We start from the raw sequence: 19481 nt of genomic DNA on the forward strand, positions 1-19481 counted from the left end.
ACATAGACCTAGCCCCCGAGTGGCCATGTGGAGGTAGCCTGGGCTATAGGTTGTTTGTTCAAATGTAATAAGATTATCTGTGAATGTAAATAATCAAAATATAGATGTAGTTGCATAATTATCTGTGTCTATATGGCAATCGCACAGCCGCCATAATGATTCTAAGCTGTATGTTCAAGAAAGGGTTAGCCAAGGTACAAATGAACGAACTATGAACAAGGGAGAGCCTTATCAGTAAAATTCACAGTAGAAGGAATGTAATATCTGTAGGATGAGGCAGGTGATCCCATGCATCACTCCTACAGAATCTCATCTTCGCTTACCGTCTTCAAAGTGTGGGAAAGGAATGTACCATCTGGGATGATATAAGATCTCATGCATTCTCCCAATGCTGCCTATACGCACTCTCCCCTAATTATTCTTTATCAGTATGTGTGAGCAAATGGAGGTTTGTAAATATGTTTCAAGGCTGAAATGATGTATTAATGCTTGAGCAATTTAATACACGAGCCAGACGACTATACTGGCTCGAAAGGGTGAACACAGTTTCTATGGTCATTTCTTCTGAGTTACTTATTATATCTATACAGATAGCTAATTTGGACCCGTCCTTTGGATTTGCCCTGAACAAAGACTCCATTAGCAGTCTAACCCAAATTTCTCCCTTGACAGTCACTATATTCACCCTGATCACCAACGCTGAGACTTCCCAGGCCCTTTTTTAAAAGCCATCCATTTTCCTGTCCATTTGGTCTCCAAGACTGAAGGAGGCCTCAAAACAGTATGGAGATTTTCCTAGCCACGCTGCCTACTGAAATGTCAATCTTCTGAACCTCCTCCCATACGCTCACATTTTCCTTTTCGAATGGGAGATGGGTTGTGAAGTTTCGTGGTATAAACAACTTCTTTTCTACATTTTCCAATTGCTCCATCATCATGGCCTGAATGTGATCAATGACGGGAAAGACCCTATTTCTCTGAGTCCCCCAAACATCTCATCCTCTATGGACCATGATTTCTCTGTTTCTTCCACTCCATAGTGTTTGACAGCTATGAACTTGCCAGTATGTTACCCTACCCTTCTTCATCTTGGTCTTAGGCAAAGAATTGACCCTCTTCCTCAGAGCGGTGCTCCATCTATCTTGGTCTCTTATGGCAGAAGCTGGAATGTAGAACCTGAGTAAGGACTAAGCTGGAGACCATCATCTGTACTTCCTCTCTAATCATGGACTTCATGGCCGATAGAAAAGATGAACGATTTTATGACTATTTTTGATGTACAGTAGTCAAAGACATTTTTGGTATGTCTCTTTCAAGTTGTAGTTGCACATTGCACATCTGTCTTCCCCGCAACTCTACTAGATTTTTTTTTTTTTTGGGGGGGTAGGGGTTCCTCTACAGGGTCTGGTGGTACTACCAAAAAAAAAAAAACCAAAACAAAAAGGACAACTCAAAGAGATGGGAATCTACGCCAATGCGAGAATACACAAAATCTCTGCCCAATTTACACTGACCAGGGGCAGTTCTGAGGGAACATAAGAGAAGATCAAATCTTCCATGCTCACTACTTAATGTCAGTCCTGTACACCAGCAAGAAAACAAAAAAAAAAAAAAAATGAAAAAAAAAAAATGTATAAATCATATATACATACACCCAACACAGCTTGGTCTAAAAATCATTCAGGTTTATATTACCCTTAAGGTGATAAACCCCCTCCGGTTCCATGGTGGAATGGATGCCACCCTCCAGATCACGTGCTTCTGCCCCGCAAACACGTTCCATGGTGGACCACACGCACTACGTAGCCCCAGAAGCTGTACCATAGCCATCTGTGCAGGACACGGAGTAGTCATGCAGAGGGAAAAGACAGTGCCAGGAGCGTTGTCCCGCTCTACTACCAGCGCCTGAGTGAACTCTTTGAGAGGTGTCAGCCCCAGACCTCTTGTCAGGAGGAAGGAGAGAGATGTTTTCCACCCCAAGTGATGTGATGATCTAGGAAACTAGTCTACTTGCCATATGTGGAATCAGGAAGGAAATTTTCCCTTAATATGGAGCTATTAATATCTGCCCCATAGGGTTTTTGCCTTCCTCTGGATTAACATGTTAAGTCCATCTAATTAGACCTGTAACTGATCTACCTTCAACCTAAAAAAATATGCATCTATAAAAGCATCTGATGGACAAGTAAGCATTTGGCGAATGCCAAGAGAACCTTATCTGCCTGCATTGTGCCAGCTGTACAGTTTGGTGGAGGAGAGTTAATGCTATAGGCTTCTTTTCCAGGAGTCATCATCAGACCCTTAGCTCCAGTGAAGGAAAATCTTAATGCTTCAGCCTACAAGACAAATTTGGAGAATTGTGGCTTCCAATTTCATGAGAAGATTTTGGAGAAAGTGCCTTTTCCCTATAACTATACCTCAAAGCAAGGTCCATAGTCACAGGTGTAAAAGTTTGGTGAGGAATAACATGATTGGCAACACTAGAGCACCAACATCAAGCCTATCCAACACCTTGGGAAGAGCATGACTGGCCACACAGAGCAAAGACCTTCCAACACCTTTGGGATAAATCAGAATAGAAATTGTGAGCCTGGCCTGTCCGCCAACATCAGCATCCGACATCACAAGTGCTCTTCTGGATGGAAACTCCCGCAGACACCACCAAAAGTCTTCCCAGAAAAATGGAAATCGGTAATGGCAAAGGGAGGAGCAAATCCATCGTAATGTTTATGGCTTTAGAGTGGGAGGTCATAAAAGCTCCTGTAGGTGTCCCAACACCTTTTGTCCATGTGTTAGCCATAGAAATAAACCAAACGTCCATGTCGTGGTTCATTCATGGAAGGATTCAGGAGGTTATTTCCGTTGAGACAACACCTTTAAAAACAGCTGAAAAGTTTCTATTAAATCGGAGGCATCCCATTGACGAGAGGAATAGTAACGTCCTTGAAGCCAAATCTTTAACGATCCTTACTTGCATTCGTCTTGACTCGGGTATCAAGTGCATTTGAAGCTTCGAGAGAAGCCTCATCCAAATCACAAACTAAATAGAATACAAAAGAACTAATTTCGATTAAAAAAAAAAAAAATAAAAAAAAATAAATATTAAAATAAAAAAATATTCAGTCGATTCCAATTGACTTGTTTTATTTGCATCAGTTATGGTGATACAGTGATCATGTGATTGGCAGATCTCCAACAAAGATCATTATACTTACCAGCTTTAAAATTTTGGTTTTACTGCTGTTTTTTTATTTAAATCTGCATTACTTTTTTTGTCGGGATTACAAACACATACAGTATATGGTCAGCTGATTACATCGAGATGTCAGGCTAATATCTGCGTTTGAGATGCCAAGAATTATTAAAAAATAAAAAAAAAAAAAAGTACAGTTCTTTTTTTCCTCTTTTACAGAATGTACAGAAAATAAAGTGTCAAATGTCAATTTCACAAGCCAAAAAGATTGCCACGTATGGTCCTTTTTCATGAAAAAGATAAAAAGAAACAAAAACCTTTATATAAACAGTTTATTTTAATCTAAACAGCAACACAGACAGAACGCCATATAAACACAAAAGGAAGTGATGCAGAAGCAAGAGGCTGACTGGGAAAAAAAAAATAAAATTAAAAAAAATATATATATATTTATAATCAGGAGGCGCTAGGTTGCAAATGACCAACCTTAGTTTTGGAGACCTAAAAAGGAAAAATTTAGGGGAGGGGAGGGGGTAGAAGTCATGACATTGGTTTATAATACAGCCAGCTAGAGGCTAGATATAGTTCTAAACAATTTTTTATTTTTTTTTTTATTTAAGCATGCCTGCATCTGATAGCAAAAAGAAAAAAAAAGCCAAAAAAAAAAAAAATTAAAGTATAGATTACTAGTGGATTTATAGAAGTATAAAAGTTTATAATTTTACAGCAGTTGAAATACTGACATCAATATTAAAATAAAAGCAAGTTTTACATCATAACAATCAAAATACAAAAAGACTGAAGGAAGAGACCCTGTATGAAAAAACGGGGTGGGGGAGGATATTCAGCAAATTTAGAACTCTATACAAGTGGCGAAAAATGGAAAAAAAAAAAAAAATAAAAAAAAAAATGGCACACGTACGACCCCCTCCCCTAAGTGACTTATTTGTATTTAGCGTCATTCAATTTTGCAAAAAAATTTGTTTTGTTTTTTTTTTTTCTGTAAACAAGTTCTTGCCAAACCAATCCCTTCCTTTTTTTATTTTTATTTTTAATTTTTTTTGTGTTTTTTTTTTCTTATTTATTTTAAGATGCCACATTGCTGAAGCTTATGATGGTGCGAACTTCTTGGCTTGTGCTCTGACTCTCTTTTCGTATTCCACTCTGTTTTGGCTGGAAAAGAAAGAACAAAAAAAAAAAAATGCAACATATGAAATGCAAAAAGTACAAGAACAACTCAGACATAAAACAAGTAGAAGTGGATTTGTGTTAAAGGGAACCTGTTGCCAGATTTTGGCCTTCTAAACTAAAACTAGCACTTTAAACAGTTCCTGTGCTGCATTCTATAAAAGGTGCATGTTAACCACCCCCCCACCCTCCCCCCGCAAAAGGAGGTGCAGATTAGGACTCCAATTGGACCGGACAATTTACATATAGGGCAGGAGATTTTATAAAAAAAAAGAGAATTTTGTTTACTTAGCGTAAATTCTTTTTCTTATAGTTCCGTATTGGGAGACCCAGACCATGGGTGTTTAGCTTCTGCCTCCGGAGGACACACAAAGTACTACACTTAAAAGTGTAGCTCCTCCCTCTGAGCTTATACACCCCCTGGTGAGCCAGTCCTAGCCAGTTTAGTGCAAAAGCTGAAGGAGAATAGCCACCCACAAGTAGAACCGAGCAAGAACCGGAACAACCGGAGACTCTGTCCACGACAACAGCTGGTGATAACACACGGAACAAGAAAATTGCCAACAGGCAACAGGGAGGGTGCTGGGTCTCCCAATATGGAACTATAAGAAAAAGAATTTACGGTAAGTAAACAAAATTCTCTTTTTCTTTATCCTTCCTTTGGGAGACCCAGACCATGGGACGTTCCAAAGCTGTCCCTGGGTGGGAATAAACAGAAAAAACTAAGAAGTAGGCGGAGCCTAACTTCACAAGTGGGCGACAGCCGCCTGAAGGATGCGTCTGCCCAAGCTCGCATCTGCTGAAGCATGAGCATGCACTTGGTAGTGCTTCGAAAAGGTATGCAGGCTAGTCCAAGTGGCAGCCTGACAGACTTGTTGAGCCGTAGCCTGGTGCCTAAAAGCCCAAGAGGCACCGACAGCTCTGGTCGAGTGTGCTTTGATCCCCGGCGGGGGAGGCACCTGAGTACTCTGGTAGGCGTCCGAAATGGTCGATCTAATCCAACGGGCCAAGGTGAGCTTAGAAGCAGAGAGACCCTTGCGCCGCCCTGTGGTTAGCACAAAAAGAGAGGTGCACCGCCTAAGCGCAGCGGTGCGAGACACAAATCTGGAGAGCACGCACCAGATCCAGAGTATGCAGCGCTTTCTCAAAGCGATGAACAGGGGCCGGACAGAAGGAAGGCAAGGAAATGTCCTGGTTAAGGTGGAAGGGAGAGACCACCTTAGGAAGAAAGTCCGGAGTCGGACGGAGAACTACCTTGTCTTGATAAAAGACTAAAAAAGGTGACTCCGAGGAGAGCGCAGCCAAATCAGAGACTCTCCTGAGAGAAGTTATGGCAACTAGAAAGGCCATCTTTTGAGAAAGACGATACAAAGAAACCTCCCTAAGGGGCTCAAAAGGGGGTTTCTGCAATACCGTGAGGACCAAGTTAAGGTCCCAGGGATCCAAGGGCCGCCGGTAAGGCGGAATGATGTGAGACGCACCTTGCATGAAGGTGCGGACCTGAGCCTGCCGGGCGAGACGCCGCTGGAACAGCACTGACAGAGCTGAGACTTGTCCCTTGAGAGAGTTGAGGGACAGTCCTAGCTGCAGACCGGACTGTAAAAAAGACAGAAGGGTCGGCAACGAGAATGGCCAAGGAGGATGGCCGGAAGAGCGACACCAGGACAGGAAAATTTTCCAAGTCCTGTGATAGATCTTGACGGAAGAAGACTTACGGGCCCGAGTCATAGTGGAGCCGACTTCAGGAGGAATACCAGAAGCCGTCAAGATACAGGACTCAAGAGCCACGCCGTCAATTTGAGTGCCGCAGAATTCGGGCGGAAAAACGGACCTTGCGAGAGTAGGTCTGGACGGTCCGGAAGATGCCACGGCATCTCTACGGACAGTTGGAGCAGGTCCGGATACCAAACTCGCCTGGGCCAGTCCAGTGCAATGAGGATGACTCGACGGCCCTCCATTCTGATCTTGCGCAGGAGTCTGGGCAAGAGAGCTAGAGGGGGAAACACGTAGGACAGACGAAACTGGAACCAGTCTTGAACCAGAGCGTCCGCGGCGAAGGCCTGAGGATCGTGGGAGCGAGCCACGTAAACCGGAACCTTGTTGTTTTGACGGGATGCCATTAGGTCCACGTCCGGACTGCCCCACTTGCGGCAGATTGACTGAAACACTGCCGGGTGCGGGGACCACTCGCCACTGTCCACGGATTGACGGCTGAGATAATCTGCCTCCCAGTTTTCTACGCCTGGGATGTGGACTGCGGATATGCTGGACTTGGAGTCCTCCGCCCATTGAAGAATGCGTTGGACCTCCAACATTGCCAGGCGGCTGCGTGTCCCGCCTTGGTGATTGATGTAGGCAACCGCTGTCGCGTTGTCTGACTGGACTCGAATGTGCCTGCCCGCCAACAGGTGGTGAAAGGCTAGGAGAGCTAGAAGCACAGCTCTGGTTTCCAGCACATGGATTGAAAGGGCTGACTCGGACGGAGTCCAAGTGCCCTGTGCTCTGTGGTGGAGATATACCGCTCCCCAGCCGGATAGACTGGCATCTGTGGTGAGAATCACCCAGGACGGAGTCAGGAAGGAGCGCCCTTGGGACAGGGAGAGGGGCCGAAGCCACCACTGAAGAGAGCTCCTGGTCCGTGGCGACAGAGCCACTAACCTGTGTAAGGAGGAAGGCCGCTTGTCCCAACAGCGGAGAATGTCCAGCTGCAGAGGGCGCAGATGAAACTGGGCAAAGGGAACCGCCTCCATGGACACCACCATTTGACCCAGCACCTGCATCAGGCGCCTGAGGGAATAACGGCGGGGCCTCAGGAGAGAGCGCACCGCTAGCCGGAGAGACTGCTGTTTGACTAAGGGCAACTTAACAAGTGCCGACAAAGTCTCGAACTGCATCCCTAGGTACGTGAGACTCTGGGTCGGAGTCAGGGTGGATTTGGGAAGATTGACAAGCCACCCGAATTGGGCTAGAGTGGCGAGAGAGAGCGAAACACTCCGCTGACAGTCTGCGCTGGATGGACCCTTGACCAGAAGGTCGTCCAGATAAGGAAGCACTGCCAACCCCTGGAGGTGCAGGACCGCAATCACTGCCGCCATGACCTTGGTCAATACCCGAGGGGCCGTGGCTAACCCGAAGGGGAGAGCCACGAATTGGAAATGATCCTCTCCTATCGCAAAACGTAACCAACGCTGATGTGACACTGCGATTGGCACATGTAGACAGGCATCTCTGATGTCGATGGACGCCAGGAACTCCCCTTGGGTCATAGAGGCAATGACTGATCGCAGAGACTCCATGCGAAAATGCCGCACCCGGACATGCTTGTTGAGAAGCTTGAGATCCAGGATGGGCCGGAAGGTACCGTCCTTTTTTGGAACTAGGAAGAGGTTTGAGTAAAAACCTCTGAACCGTTCTCGAGCAGGAACTGGTACAATCACTCCGTTTGCCTGCAAGGATGCCACGGCCTGCGAGAAGGCGGCGGCCTTGGAGCAGGGGGGAGGGGGGGGGGGGGGTTTGAGAGAAAAAAATCTGTTTGGCGGGCTGGAAGAGAATTCTATCCTGTAGCCGTGAGATATGATGTCTCTCACCCACTGATCGGAGACTTGTTTTAACCAAGCGTCGCCAAAGTGGGAGAGCCTGCCGCGGGCCGAGAGTCATGAGGAAGCTGCCTTAGTGGCAGAACCTCCTGCGGACTTCTGCGGACGCGCTTTTGGGCGCCAGTTGGATTTCTGATCCTTAGCTGAGTTAGCGGACGAGGCGGAAGGCTTAGAGGATGACCAGTTGGAGGAACGAAAGCTCGATTGATTCCTACCCTGGGCGGGTTTCCTGGTCTTGGTTTGTGGCATGGAAGTAGTCTTCCCGCCAGTAGCTTCCTTAATGATTTCATCCAGCTGTTCACCAAACAGCCGTGAACCAGCAAAAGGGAGCCCAGCAAGAAACTTCTTGGAAGAAGAATCTGCCTTCCACTCTCGAAGCCACAAAATCCTGCGGATAACAAGAGAATTAGCTGAAGCCACCGCAGTGCGGTGAGCAGCCTCTAGCATTGCAGACATGGCATTAGATGAAAAAGCTGAAGCCTGAGAGGTTAAGGTAACCATCTCAGGCATAAATTCCTTGGTGAGGGAATGCATCTTCTCTAGAGAAGCAGAGATGGCTTTGAGAGCCCACACTGCTGCAAAAGTCGGGGAAAACGCGGCCCCCGCAGCTTCATACACAGATTTGGCCAGAAGGTCAATCTGACGGTCAGTGGAATCCTTAAGTGAGGTGCCGTCAGCCACCGACAACGGTCCGGGCTGAGAGCCTAGACACCGGAGGGTCTACCTTTGGGGAGTGAGACCACTCCTTGACCACCTCAGGTGGAAATGGAAACCGGTCATCAGAACCACGCTTTGGAAAGCGTTTGTCAGGGCAGGCCCTGGGCTTGGTCACAGCGGTCTGAAAACTGGAGTGGTTAAAGAACACACTCTTCACTCTCTTAGGCGAGGTAAACTGATGTTTTTCTGCCAGAGAGGGTTGCTCCTCTGAGACTGGCGGATTGAGATCCAGCACAGAATTAATAGAAGCAATCAATTCACTAAGATCTGAGTCACCCTCAGAGAAATCGATGGGATACATAGCCTCCGAGCCCCCCGTGAGGGCATCCTCCTCATCTTGAGAGTCATCTCTTGAGACAGAGCCGTGGGATGAGGAGGGGGAGGAAACCCTGCGCCTTCTCTTAGAAGGACGGGGTCTGGGATCAGATGATGAATCCTCCGTGAGCTCCAATGGACGGAGGTCAGAGGATAGGAATCCTCTGTCAAGAGTATTAGAGGCACCCTGTGAGGAGGGCTGATGCATATTCATCAAAGTCCTGGACAAAAGTCCCATGGACTCAGCAAATGACTGGGATATGGACGTAAAAAAGGACTCTACCCAGGCCGGGGGTTCAATCACAGGTGCAGCAGCAGCCTGAGAGACCACTGGGGGTGAGACTCCAGGCTGTGGCACCACCAAGTTAGAGCAACCATCACAATGTGGATAGGTGCTCGGCTCAGGCAGCAGGAGCTTACATGCAGTGCATGCAGAATAAAGCTTTGGAGCTTGGCTCCTTGTGTGAGACATGCTGCTGGAGTGGGGGCTTTGCAGAGAATGAACCCCAGGGAGAATATACAGAGGTCCACAACCGGAGACCGGCTGTGGCTTACCAGACCGCTGCGGTTGTTGTGTGCCCTCCAGATCCCGAAGCCCGGTCCCCCAGTGCACAGCACCTCAGCAGAGATGCAGAATGCAGGATGTCCCAGAGCAGAGTGAACTCTGCGTGAGAAATGGCCGCTGGAGCGAAGAGAGGGGGCGGGACTTGGGGGCGTTCCTATAGGAGAGCGGGAACTGGAGGGCTATAGAGACCTGCAGGGGAGGAGGGACGCCCCAGCAGTGGGGAGTGTCCCTCCCCTGTGTAGAACGGCCGCCGGGAGGAGCAGAGCCTGTCCCTCTGCATGAGTGACATGCGAGGGCAGGAAAACGAAACTAGGCCTCCGGCGAAGCCGGAGCCTAAATTTAAGCGGCGAGGCCGACAAGCAGGCACCATCGGCGCGGTTCTCAGGCAAAAGCTAGAGAACCCGCCGGAAAAGTCAAAATAATCACATACAGCATACTCTCCCCATACAATAAATAACCGGGACCCCCAACACATAAACATCTCAGGTACTTAGCTGCTGAGACGCAGGGCCAGGTCCCTGGGGATGAGTGCTCCGGTCCAACAGGATCCTCAAGGGGCTGTGGATGGAGACCGGACTCCTGCCAGGCATGGAGACCGTGCTGGCTCCCACTTCAAGCCAGAGCCCAGGAGGGATGGTGAAGGAGCACGGCATGTAAGGCTCCAGCCTTGGAAATCAACCTTAACAACACCGCCGACACAGTGGGGTGAGAAGGGATATGCCGGGGGGTCCAGACGTGGACCCGCACTTCTTCAATCGCTTTCCAAAAATCAAACAAATCATATGAGAATGCATGTGTGGATGTATGCCTCCTGAACACAAAGCAATAAACTGGCTGGGACTGGCTCACCAGGGGGTGTATAAGCTCAGAGGGAGGAGCTACACTTTTAAGTGTAGTACTTTGTGTGTCCTCTGGAGGCAGAAGCTAAACACCCATGGTCTGGGTCTCCCAAAGGAACGATAAAGAAAGGGTATTTGGGGGTGGGGGGGGGGTGGGTCTACAGGGGAGGGAGGGTCACGTGCATCTCCATGGAATGCAGCCCAGGTGCTAGTTTTAGTTTAAAAGGCCAAAATCTGGTGACATGTTCCCTTTAACAAGGCGAGTCCATCACACACAAGATACATTTTAAATGGGCTACAAACTGTTGTAAGGGACTTAGCCCCTATAACAGCCATATTAGTCAATTGCTGCAGACAGTCTCCACCATGAAGCAATTATGGCTCAAGAATACAGAGAACGGTGATTGTCAGCAGCGATTCCGTGCCAACGCAGCAGACGTGTACAAGTGCTGACTGCACCAGCTCTTTATCAAGGGCCAAATAAGGTAGTTTTTTGTAACATATCAAAACCTTTAAAAAAAAATCATGCCTTAGAGTTTTGTTTTATTTTTTATATTTTATCCCTCTCTTGTAACGAATAGTGTTACAATTAACACTATATAGAAATTTTGGCCAACATCTTTTAGTAATGTTCCCCATCTTGTTGTAATGTGCCCATCCTTGTCCCCTTGTAGTATTGTGCCCCATCCTACAGTAATGTGCTCATCCTTGTCCTCATCTTGTAGTAATGTGCCTCATACTTGTCCCCATCCTATAGTAATGTCCCCAGCATTATCCCTATCCTATGTTTCCCATCCTTGTCCCCTTGTAGTAATGTCACTATCCTGTAGTAATGTCCCCAGCCTTGTCCCCATTCTATAGTAATGTCCGCATCCTTGTAATGTGCCCACCTTGTCCCCATCCTATATAGTATTGTGGTGGCGGCGGCTGAAAGGGGGCAGTGGCGCTATAACTTACCGATCGCTCTCCTCAGCTTCCACAGACGCCGGAGTGAAGCTGAGGGGAGCGGTCTCCGGCCCCAGATCCACAGCGATTGGAGAGACCGGCCTTGTGACCGATCTTTTCAATCGGAGCGGGGGGCGGGTGAAACACAGGTCACCCAGCTCCAGCCAATTTTAATGGCTGAAACATTACAGTGGCTGTGATTGGCTGAGCGGCATTCAGCCAGTCATAGCCTCCGTAGGTCCAGGGAGGAGACACCACCCCTCCTGAGGTCAGGCAGGGGTCCCCTCCTCCCTGAATCTAAGGTATTTGCAAAGCGATCGCAGACATCTGGGCTGCAGGGCCACTGCGGTTTCGCCATGACATACTGGGTACGTCATGGGTCTCTAAGTACCAAAGAGCCATGATGTTATAGGTCGCTAAGGGGTTAATGTGTCGTCCTTCACATACACACCAAAAATAACAAAACCACACACACCATTCTCACCTGTGCCCCGTTCCCTCGGCTGCCTCATCTCTGCTTCTTGCTGTTCCGTGCCCACATTGACTATCGTGGCCGGTGCAGGGGTTGCAGCCAGTCAGCGCTTTGTCAGATAATGGTTTTGTCGGCGCTGTGCGCGCAGAGTCCAGCGCTCTGTGTACAACGTTTCCAATGCAGCAGTCCGCCAATCAGAGGTAAGCAGCCAAGGTCAGGCAGTTTCCATTGGAGGAATAGTTGTGCACAGAGCGCTTGACTCAGAGCGCAGCGTCGGCAGAACATTCATCTGACAAAGCGCAGACAGTGGCTGCGGCCCCTGCACCGGCCGCGATAGTCAACAGGGGCACAATTATAATAAAATTTATATATATATATATATATATTATATAAAAAAAACACAAAACACAGACACAAATATGGAAAACCCAATCTGATATATAATCAGCATAAATGCGGTTTAATCCCTTTTCATTTCCAGACCTTCCCTACTCTTCAGAAAGTCATGGTGTGACTCCACTGAACCTAAGATGGTACTAAGACTATGCTGCATCATCAGAAAAAAAAAAAGTGTCAGATTTAGGGCTCAGTTCCACTTGTGTACCACTTCCGATGCGAGAGCATTGGAAGTGATATGCTAATGACCCTCTGCTGCGAGCGTCAGCCGAGGGTCATGTGACTAATCCGGTCTTGCGATCCTATCACAGCCTCGGAGAAGAGGGAGGGAGCACTTTCTCCCCATCTCCTCCGCTGCCTGTCTCTGCGTATATCGTGTTATGCAACTGTAGTGTGAGGTTTCGCACGCTCCCATAGGCTTGTATGGGGGTGCGTGAGCAGAGATTCGCTGCCAAACGCCGCATGCTGCGATTGCACCGAGAGCACGATTTGTGACGAAGAAAAATAAAGAGGTGGTCCGATGTTTTATCGGATCGCATCGCACTGGCAGAGAAATCGCAAGTGGAAAAGAACCCTAATGCCAAGTGTTCCCTGATCATCACAGAAGACTTTTCAGAGCCCTCACTATCACAGGCAGGATTACAATGTCAATAGACACATCTCTAAAGGTTTTGGAGATAGACATATTCTACAAGGGCAGACGACCATATTTTACGTCCAAGCGCGATCTGACAAAACATCGGCTCGCACTGTTGCTCTATGGGGACAAGCATATGTCCAAATTTTTTCCTTGGACTGTCTGAGAAAAAATAAAATAAGTGTAGCGCCCCTGAGGCTCTGGTCGCTACAGGGTACTGCAACTGAGTTAAGGAGCAGGATCTATCTGAGGTGACAGGTGGTTTGCCGGTGCTCACACCAGACATTTTTCACATGCAGTTAAGTGCCTTCCCCACTGGGGGAGTGGACTGGGGTCGACAGGGAGAGTTAGGCTATGTGGCCACGCTACGGAAAATTCGCCGCAATTTTTTCACAGAAATTCCGCCGATTTTTGAAAAATCCGCAGTACAGCGAGTCCCCAGCCATTTCTATGGCATTTTGGAACTGCTGTGCCCATGCTGCATATTTTTCCACAGCGGAAATAATGCGAACTTCCCTACGGAAAAATCTGCAGCATGTCAATTATTTGATTTCTCCGCAGGGTCCCATACTTACCTGCCTTGATAGAAGATACCGGAGTCACTTCCTCCGGTGCAGAGGAGCGCGGTGAAGCCAGCAGCAGGAGGTGGTGGGCGGGGCCTGCAAGAGCTCCGGTCATGCGACAGCCGTAGCGCGTTCAGACGCGCCCACCTTCTCCTGCAGAGTGCAGACACTGACAGACATGGCCGGAAAGTGAAATGCTGCGTGATGGAGGTAAGTATGAACTCCCCGATCACTGCAGCACTTGAGGATGCAGTGCCGAAGCCATGGCACTGTATACTCAATGCAGAATGCCCGCAGGACATTCCGCAGCATGAAAACAGACAAAGTGGTGCTGTGGATTTCTGGGAGCTCCTGCGGATATATCCGCAGGACACTTTCCCCATGGGCACATAGCCTTAGCCATACAGTAGTATGGGACTTCCCGGTCACCAGGACAACCACTGGGAGGGGAAGGGGGGGGGGGGGCCACATGAGGTATAAGAGGAGGTAGTCATGACACATAGTGAGCTTTGCCCTGGAGGGACGTCCCATGAGACCAGACTGGGTGCAGGAGAGCACCTGTGCTGGAGGGACGAGACACAGCTCATCTTTCTGCTGTGGAACCTGGGGCCTGTGAGTTGGAGCTCGGCCCAGGTTCCTTCTGCTGATCGCTGGACAGCGAGGCTAAACCGGACATTTACACTGACACCGGTAACCGCCTGGAATTTCCACCGGATAACCAGAGACTTCGCAACAGTGAACCAGTACGCTCTCGGGCAATCTCCTAACCAGTGAGTAAAACACCTGAACCGGAGCTCTTGCCTCATTTCCATCATTTACCGGCGACGCCGTCCCGCGCCTACAGCCCACTGTCAGCCAGCCGGCCACCCTCCCGGGACACCCAGTCCGCCTGTGGGGAGTGACTCCATCTTGGCTGCAATCAACATCGACCCCCGGTGGGAAGAACCCTGCAGCGGTGGCCCCCTACCTGGCCGTATGACAAAATCTTTATTAAAGTATGCCCTGTAAATAACCCCTTTTAACCCTAGAACGCGCAAGCAATTCAATCTACCATAGAAAACAAATGACCTAGCAGGCCTGCGAGGCCCCAGGTATGCGTTCTAGGGTTAAGCGACCACCAGGGTCTCAGAACCGGGCAACAGCCACCCAGTGAATATACTGCCCGGGACAGAGTACCCCATAGCCCTGGAGTGCGTCCAATGTAGTTGCAAGTCTGAGTTGGACCTGATTATCAGATCACACTTTGACATGCAAGTCACTGGAAGACATTGAACAACATTTGAGTGTGGTCCGATTTTCACGGACTGACAGAAGACCTTTTTCTACATCTTCTCCCCAACTGAAAAAAATCGCATCACACCCTGATCAGAGTGAGATTTGCATAAAGGTCCAATTGTCTCAGATGAGGGCATATACGTTGATGTGACCCCGGCCTAAGCGTGACAGATCCCTAGGATTACATCTTTAGGTATGGTGAAGATACTGACCAGTAAATTGTGTATGCCTCTGCTTGAGCTGGATCTTGTATATTTGGTTCATTTAGAAGTTCTTGTATTCCTAACAAGATCTGTGAACAGACGGGAAAGCATAAGTGTCCGCAGAGCGGCCAGCCCCTCGCAACGCAGCCGAGCCGGACGTACCTGTTTAATTGTGATTGCTGGCCTCCAATCCTTATCTTCTTCTAAGATTGACAGACACACTGTGCCTGAAGGATAGACGTTTGGGTGGAATAACGGAGGCTCAAATTTACCTGGACAATAAAGGAGAAAGAATCAGCTCAGGAAAAAGGAACATTCTGAAGACAAATCTCCCCTGGTAATGGTAGTGGACCTCATGTTATGACTCGAGGCTTCCATGTTCAGCCATACACCCAGGACACAGGCTGCATATTGAAACCAGCGCCTCTCCTCTCTTCAGGAGACCGAGTCTTTGAAAGGTGAACCTCCCGTCATCCATATGGCTGCCCCCCCCCCAAGAAAACAAAACTGTGTTCAGAGCCTGGGACCGCGGTAGGAAGCAATCCTCGGTATGTTCCATATAGAAGCATTGCCTCTACATGAGCCAGGTAGGTAGAGCACTGGCTCATACATGATGGGAGTACTTACATTTCGGAGGCGAGGAGGGATAATCATCCTTAAAAAGCATTCGTAGTTTAAATAATCCTCCTTCCCATGGGGTCTGCAGAGAATAAACAGGAGAAATAAATAGTTAAATCAGAGAAAAATAGAGAGGGGTGTTTAATGCCGCGCCAAATGATCACTGTTCAGGGTCAGATTAACGTGTCTTTATTGTTGGCATAGGTCTACGCGTTTCAGGAGCTCAACTCCCTTCCTCAGGACCGTCAAGTGCAAAGAAACATCAAATTTGATGTTTCTTTGCACTTGACGGGATTTGATGATTCTTTGCACTTGACGGTCCTGAGGAAGGGAGTTGAGCTCCTGAAACGCGTAGACCTATGACAACAATAAAGACACGTTAATCTGACCCTGAACAGTGATCATTTGGCGCGGCATTAAACACCCCTCTCTATTTTTCTCTGTTATCTGCTGTTTGGGTGGCTGCAGCCGTGATCTATTCATACATGCGGATATAGTAGTTGTGACTGTCACAACTGCATCTGGTGAGTTTGATTGCTCCCCCCTCCTCACCCCACATTATTGGGGTAATACCCTATCTGCGCTTTTATTTCCACAGCTTTTCTCTATAGTTAAATTATCAGCATTTACCAAAACCTGGAGTTCTGAAGCGGTGACAACCGATACAAGTATGCACATCACTGCTGATGACGCTGGGCATTGTATAGCATGTTAACGGGCGTACTAACACGCTAAGAGAACGGACTAGTCGGGGGAACCAACATCCTTGTGACTAGTCCCTGCGCTCATTAGCATATCAAAGGATCTTTAGAAATATTATCCTGTCCACCGCCATTAACTTGAGAACGGTGGCAGCTATAGGCATAGAAGTGGTGTCTAGGTATAGTAAAGTAGCCATGCGCTACGCAATGAAACCACCTATAGCACCACTTGGTGGAAAACAACGGAGTTAGCATTTTTATCTCGAAAACGGAACGAGAGAGAAAAAAAGTGAACTAAAAAAATAAATAAATAAATAAATAAAATAAAATTGTAGGGCATCATCAATTCAATACGAATCGACACCTTGCATACAGAAATGCTATGATACGAAACCCATGACCCCCCCCAAACATTGAATGCTGGTCATGCATATGGCGCTCATTTAAATTTGATGCTCAGAGTGGCCCCCGTCAGCTGCAATGCACATCTGGCCTCTGGACAGCATACTGTATCTTGCTGCACGTTGTGCAATATGGTAGGTGACACGTTTGCACAAGCATCTCTGATACGTTGTTGTAGGTCCTGCAATGTTGGTGGAGGGGGTCGCATACACCTGCTGTTTGATGTGACCTCACAGAAAGAAGTCCAATGGGGTCAGGTGAGCGGAGGCCACTCCACACAGCCACCATACCCAATGACTTGTAGGAAGGTCTCCATGAGGTATCGCTTCACGTCCGCAGCCTTGTGAGTTTTACACGTTCTAATCATAACATTTCTGTATGCAAGGTGTCGATTCGTATTGAATTGATGATGCCCGACAACTTTGTAATTCACTTTTTTTCCTCTATCTCGTTCAGTTTGAGATAAAAATGCTAATTCCGTTGTTTTCCACCAGGTGGCACTATAGGTGGTTTCATTGCGTAGTGCATGGCTACTTTACTATACCTAGACACCACTTCCATGCCTATAGCTGCCGCTGTTCAAGTTAATGGCGGTGGATAAGATATGGATGGGGACACACACACACACACACACACAAAAATACTGGGAAAACTTAAGGCTCAACTATAAGCCTAGGGTGGGACATGCAGCAGCTACTAGTGAATTTCAAAAATAAAAATAGCTACGAATAAAAGGTCATGTACCCCAGCCTGTAGCAATGTGCCAATCCTTTAGTAACGTCCTCATACTAATGCTGTTGTTCACATACACCCAATTTATTCTCACCTGTCCTCTGTTCCCGCAGTGTTCTCTTACCTGCTTCTTGTGGACCACAGGTACATCGACCCTTCCATGATCACATCCGGTGCACGAGGCAGACACTGCAGTTATTGCTTTACTGCAGTTTGTGGCGCCGCAAAGTTTTCAACTGCAGTAAAGCGATGACTAGTGTCGGCCCCTGCACCGGACGTGATCATAGAAGGGTCTATGTGCCTGCAGTCCGCAAAGAAGGGAATTTTGTTTACTTACCGTAAATTCCTTTTCTTCTAGCTCCAATTGGGAGACCCAGACAATTGGGTGTATAGGCTATGCCTCCGGAGGCCGCACAAAGTATTACACTAAAAGTGTAAAGCCCCTCCCCTTCTGCCTATACACCCCCCGTGCTCCCACGGGCTGCTCAGTTTTGGTGCAAAAGCAAGAAGGAGGAAAAACAATTATAAACTGGTTAAAGTAAGCTCAATCCGAAGGAATATCGGAGAACTGAAACCATTCAATCATGAACAACATGTGTACACAAAAAAACAGGGGCGGGTGCTGGGTCTCCCAATTGGAGCTAGAAGAAAAGGAATTTACGGTAAGTAAACAAAATTCACTTCTTTGTCGCTCCTAATTGGGAGACCCAGACAATTGGGACGTCCAAAAGCAGTCCCTGGGTGGGTAAATAATACCTCATAATAGAGCCGTAACGGCTCCGGCCTACAGGTGGCTAACCGCCGCCTGAAGGACTCGCCTACCTAGGCTGGCATCTGCCGAAGCATAGGTATGCACCTGATAGTGTTTCGTGAAAGTGTGCAGGCTCGACCTGGTAGCCGCCTGACACACCTGCTGAGCCGTAGCCTGGTGCCTCAAAGCCCAGGACGCACCCACGGCTCTGGTAGAATGGGCTTTCAGCCGTGAGGGAACCGGAAGCCCTGCAGAACGGTAAGCTTCGAGAATTGGTTCCTTGATCCACCGAGCCAGGGTTGATTTGGAAGCCTGTGACCCTTTACGCTGGCCAGCGACAAGGACAAAGAGTGCATCCGAGCGGCGCAGCGGCGCCGTACGAGAAATGTAGTACCTGAGTGCTCTCACCAGATCTAACAAGTGCAAATCCTTTTCACATTGGTGAACTGGATGAGGACAAAAAGAGGGTAAGGAGATATCCTGATTCAGATGAAAGGGGGATACCACTTTAGGGAGAAATTCCGGAACCGGACGCAGAACCACCTTGTCCTGGTGAAAAACCAGGAAGGGGGCTTTGCATGACAGAGCTGCGAGCTCCGACACTCTCCGAAGTGAAGTGATTGCTACTAGGAAAACCACTTTATGTGAAAGGCGTGCGAGAGAAATATCTTTCATTGGCTCAAACGGTGGTTTCTGAAGAACCAGCAGCACCCTGTTCAGATCCCAGGGTTCCAACGGACGTTCGTAAGGAGGAACGATGTGACAAACCCCTTGCAGGAACGTGCGTACCTGTGGAAGCCTGGCCAGGCGCTTCTGAAAAAACACAGAGAGCGCAGAGACTTGTCCCTTAAGGGAGCCGAGTGACAAACCCTTTTCTAATCCGGACTGAAGAAAGGACAGGAAAGTGGGCAAGGCAAATGGCCAGGGAGAAAAACTCCCAGCAGAGCACCATGACAGGAATACTTTCCACGTCCTGTGGTAGATCCTGGCGGACGTTGGTTTCCTAGCCTGTCTCATAGTGGCAATGACCTCCTGAGATAATCCTGAGGACGCTAAGATCCAGGACTCAATGGCCACACAGTCAGGTTCAGGGCCGCAGAATTCAGATGGAAAAACGGCCCTTGAGACAGTAAGTCTGGTCGGTCTGGTAGTGCCCACGGTTGACCGACCGTGAGATGCCACAGATCCGGGTACCACGACCTCCTCGGCCAGTCTGGAGCGACGAGGATGGCGCGGCGGCAGTCGGCCCTGATCTTGCGTAACACTCTGGGCAACAGTGCCAGAGGAGGAAACACATAAGGGAGTTGAAACTGCGACCAATCCTGAACTAAGGCGTCTGCCGCCAGAGCTCTGTGATCGTGAGATCGCGCCAT

The 19481-nt window shown here is 48.3% G+C and overlaps 1 protein-coding gene across 1 annotated transcript in view; it reads right to left on the minus strand.

Moving 5' to 3' along the window:
• Nucleotides 1–3511: 3511 nt before the first annotated feature.
• The window catches only part of UBE2I (ubiquitin conjugating enzyme E2 I), a 41940-nt gene continuing 25970 nt past the window's right edge, over nt 3512–19481 (minus strand). Inside the window, exons 4-7 of the mRNA XM_075319193.1 lie at nt 15532–15604; nt 15067–15176; nt 14914–14993; nt 3512–4366 (exon numbers count right to left, since the gene is read on the minus strand). Of these exons, the coding sequence (XP_075175308.1) occupies nt 4303–4366; nt 14914–14993; nt 15067–15176; nt 15532–15604 (327 nt within the window). The 3' untranslated portion in view covers nt 3512–4302. The remainder of the gene's footprint in view (nt 4367–14913; nt 14994–15066; nt 15177–15531; nt 15605–19481) is intronic.

Source organism: Anomaloglossus baeobatrachus, chromosome 7 (genome assembly GCF_048569485.1).
Source record: "Anomaloglossus baeobatrachus isolate aAnoBae1 chromosome 7, aAnoBae1.hap1, whole genome shotgun sequence".
Classification (NCBI taxonomy): Eukaryota; Metazoa; Chordata; class Amphibia; order Anura; family Aromobatidae; genus Anomaloglossus; species Anomaloglossus baeobatrachus.